Here is a 4,176-nt window from a genome sequence, read left to right on the forward strand (position 1 = left end):
CACAAATCGTGTGCTTGGAGATATGTCTTCATCTTTACTACCTAGATTTGGTAGTTCTCTCCAGCAAGCACAGGTGATGGTGGTGGTGAAAAACTCATCCTCACAGCAACCAAACAAACCAATAAAAAATAACTTCTGCTTATTTTCTTTCAACCGCAAGTCACTCATAAACAAAACACAACCAAGGCCCTCAAAGATGACAAGCTCTGATACCATTTGTTGAGTTTTTTGCACACAGGAAGAAAAACAAAACCAAGTAATTCGGATGAAGTATAAAGCTCTATCTGAAAATAGATCAATAAAGTAATAAACCTGGATAAAGTATGAAAGAAGCTTGAGTTTCAAAGACTTGACACTTACAAGAAGAACAACCAAAATAGAAGCAAAAATAAATTGTTGAGGAAGAAAATGAATTTTTCTCACCTTTCATTTCATCCAACAAAAGTATATATGTTACAATAAAATTGACAGTTACCTAATGTATAATTGAAGTACAAATTACAAAGGAACTAAATTAAGTTACAAATGAACAAAATAAACAAAATGTTGTTGCTCCACTAGTTCATCTTCAATGCTGGTCTGATCTTGCATTGCAGGCCAAAGCTTATCAAACATAATTAATCTCTAATGTTTTGACTTCGAGAAGGTCAATTTCAAACATTGTTGATACTGCCAAACATCATAAAAGGAAAATAATAAAAAATATACAAAAAGAGAGAATAATATAAATAAAATAAAAGTGGATATGGTTTAAATATTAATTTATAGAATAAGTTTTTTTTTTTTAAAAAAATACACAATATTGTTAATAATTTGAGTAACGGAAATACGAGGATGCAGAGGAAAGGAAGAAAAAAAGAGAAAGGGGGTGAAATGGCAACAACATGGAGATAAAGAGACAGTTAAAGGCGGGTTGAAAGATAAAAGCCAGTGATCGGCAACCGATTGAATGTGGGATACTGCTGTCGGCTATGAGAGAAAAACTCGGTTTGAGGTTGTTATTTATTTAGCTGGAAAATAAATGCTAATATTTGTTGTTTATTAATTTTTTTCTTAAAAAAGGATAAAAGTTGCAGACATCCATGGAAACTGGCACCACCTTTTTCTTTCTTAATATTTTTAACATTAACAGGTTGAGTTCATCCTTTTTTAGTTGTCCTAACATGAATTTCCACATCAACCAACTTTATAGTTTATTTTTATTTATTATTACTAATTAATAAAATAAAATAAAGCCCAAACTTTTTGAATGAATCACATTGTCTGGGCCGGTATTCCATTTTGTATGCTTCAAATTATTCATCTCACATTAAATTATTTTAGTCGTATACTACAATTTAATCTTTTTCTTAATATTAAATCATTATATATTCAATATTAAAAATATAAATATGTGCAGTTAATTTAAATTTTACATATAAAAGATGGGAATAAAAAATTTGGAAAAAGATATGTATTATAAGCAAGAAGAGTGTTCAACCTTTGTATTGACGTGCTAAAAGCCTTATTCGTACCAAAAAAACCGCATTTAATAGTTGATTTTTACGTCAAAAAGAAGAAAACTAATAGTAGTAGTAGGAACATGACATGAATGAAACCATGTTAAAACAATATAACTACTATTTTCAGAATTTAATTTTAAAAAAAAAAAAAAACACTATCGTCCTTTTCTTCTTTCTTTCTTCCAAGTTCTTCATCATAGAAACAAAACCCAAAGGTAGAACCATTTTTGCAAGCATAATTTTTCGGAATTTCGGAGACCACTTCTTTCACTTTCTTTGGAACTCTGTTTTCTTCTTTCTTGTTTGGGAATTTAAAGATGAAGAAACGGAGAGATAAGCTGACTTGAAAGATGATGGAGCCAGTGCCAGGGGCATTGGGAACTAGCGCTAGCTTGGCTCTTCGTTTGGGACAAACAATTTTCTCCTCTGCTTCACTTCTTTTCATGTGTTTGGATGTTGAATTCTATAACTATACTTCTTTCAGGTGATTCCCAAAAGCTTCATTTCTTCTATTTTGTTGGGTCAAATTTTGATTTTGGTTTTCTCTTTACCGTTTAATCGTCAATACCCATGCCCTTATTTCTGTTATTTTGTTAGAATTCAATTTATTGTTACTTGATAGTTGATTTCTGGTGTTAAAGTGGAAGTCTCTGGGAAAACTTTCATGATCATCATCTTGATGAATCTAGTACTATGTTAGGAGTTAAAATTTTTATGAGAGGACTGATCAAACATTTCTTTGCTTTTCCATTTTTATTGAGGAAGCAAGATATCTGCAGTCAAATGAGCTGTATGCAATTCTTTTATGTGATCTTTTGGGTTCTGGGCTTTGGAATTATCAAATGCTTTCACTTGCTTAACTATCAAACTTCAGTAAGGATTCTAAAAAAGGGGTGAACTGTATGTTATTTCTTCTATTTCAATTGAAATTTCTCTAAGTTGATTCTAAAACTAGTTATCATAAACCTTAATGGATCTTGTATTGTATCTTCTAATGTTTTTTCCTTGACTTTTGGTCCTTGATTTCTCATGTTCATATAAACATCGAACCAGATAGTACGGCATTATCCATCTCATCTGTCTTAACTTTTGTAAATGTTCAGAACTCTTTATATATCAATTTTAAGATGAGAATATAACTAACTTGTACGGTAACTTATGTACTCCAAGCTTCTCACATCCAATTACCCTTTCGTTTTGGTAGGTTTTCAGTGTGCTTATGAGATGAGATACAAGTACCAATTGTTTTGATTCATAATAGTATCTTTTTTACCATTGATCAATGCTGGAGTATGCCCTGTTCTCGTATATGTTCTTCGGAACTTCAAACAAAGCCTTGGTGTTCTTAGTAAAAGCTGAATTTTACCAATTAGCTTCCCATTATCTCTTAACTTGTCTGGTCTATGGTACCCTTTGATTCATTGTAAGGATGAAACTACAATGTAAAGCTTTTGTGTTACGCTGTTGAATGGTACCTGAAGGTACTGCTAAGACTAAATATTGGGGATGATTGCTTACTTTCCTCTTTTCTTTCAACTTTTTTCAGCTACCTTGTGACGGTGATGGCCTTGGTAACGCCGTGGAGTGTGTCATTGACATTAATCGATGCATATTCCGTGTTTATCAAATGCTTACCACGACAACCACGAGTACTGCTGATCGTCATTGTTGGAGACTGGGTATATAGCAAGGTTTCCTTTGCTTTGTTATCATCACCATGATGTTATATTTTTTTCCACAGCTTGACGGGAAAATTCGTGTTTTATCTGATTGCAGGCCTTGTCATTTCTCTCACTTGCCGCAGCCTGCTCAACTGCTAGCGTTACCAGTTTCTTGGTGAATGTTGGGACGCCATATTGCTGGTCGAAGTTATGTAGTTGATATCAATTTTCCTCAGCTATGGCTTTCTTGTCTTGGTTCCTGTCCTTTGCTTCAACACTCTTCAATCTTTGGCTCCTTCCTACTTTGTAGCGCATCTGTACTTCCAAACCCAGTTTCATACAGGAAACTCAGTAAGCAAATCTTGACAATTTCTAAGATGCTCAAATCAAGAATTGTACATAGACACTATTATGTATAGTAAAAAAAAACACATTAATGACCAGATTGAATTTCAATGAATTGGAATGAAGTTTCCTTGTCAATGATTAAATGTCTTATAATATTAAATACGAATATGATATGTGTATTAAATGTGTGTTATAGTTGATCAAATAGACTTTGGAGTCAAGAGTTTCAAAGGTAAAAAAGTAAAAAGATTAGAAGATGAAGAAGACAGCTTGAATGAGTTTAGACTTAAGCCTCTTCAAGTCATCATTCAAGCATGCTTTCACAGTTTGATTTCCTCTTTACTGGTCATAGTAATATTACTAACTGTTGATGAATGATGATGCGTCTTATAATGCTCCATGTCCATACCTTTGATTAGGTGTAATCCTATTGTTTTTTTGTTAGTTAATCCAATGGAACAATAAGGATACTCCAACAAGAAACAATAAAGACATCATCTTCCCTCATTATATTTATTTGAAAACGGAAGAATTAATCAAATAACAGCATGACCACTTTAACCCAACCACTGATGGTGGGGTTTGGGTCAATATCTACTGTGACCCAACCACTGATGGTGGGGGTTAGGTCATTATCTAATCTGTGACTTATCAAAAGCCGAAGG

General features: G+C 32.9%; 1 protein-coding gene across 1 annotated transcript; it reads left to right on the forward strand.

Moving 5' to 3' along the window:
• Window positions 1-1,484: 1,484 nt before the first annotated feature.
• Window positions 1,485-3,646, forward strand: LOC108488651 (CASP-like protein ARALYDRAFT_485429). Its single transcript, XM_017792943.2, has 3 exons — window positions 1,485-1,986; window positions 3,049-3,181; window positions 3,279-3,646. Exons 1-3 carry the CDS (start codon window positions 1,853-1,855, stop codon window positions 3,381-3,383), a joined length of 372 nt encoding a protein of 123 aa, XP_017648432.1. The 5' UTR covers window positions 1,485-1,852; the 3' UTR covers window positions 3,384-3,646.
• Window positions 3,647-4,176: the final 530 nt, after the last annotated feature.

This window comes from Gossypium arboreum, chromosome 10 (genome assembly GCF_025698485.1).
Source record: "Gossypium arboreum isolate Shixiya-1 chromosome 10, ASM2569848v2, whole genome shotgun sequence".
NCBI lineage: Eukaryota > Viridiplantae > Streptophyta > Magnoliopsida > Malvales > Malvaceae > Gossypium > Gossypium arboreum.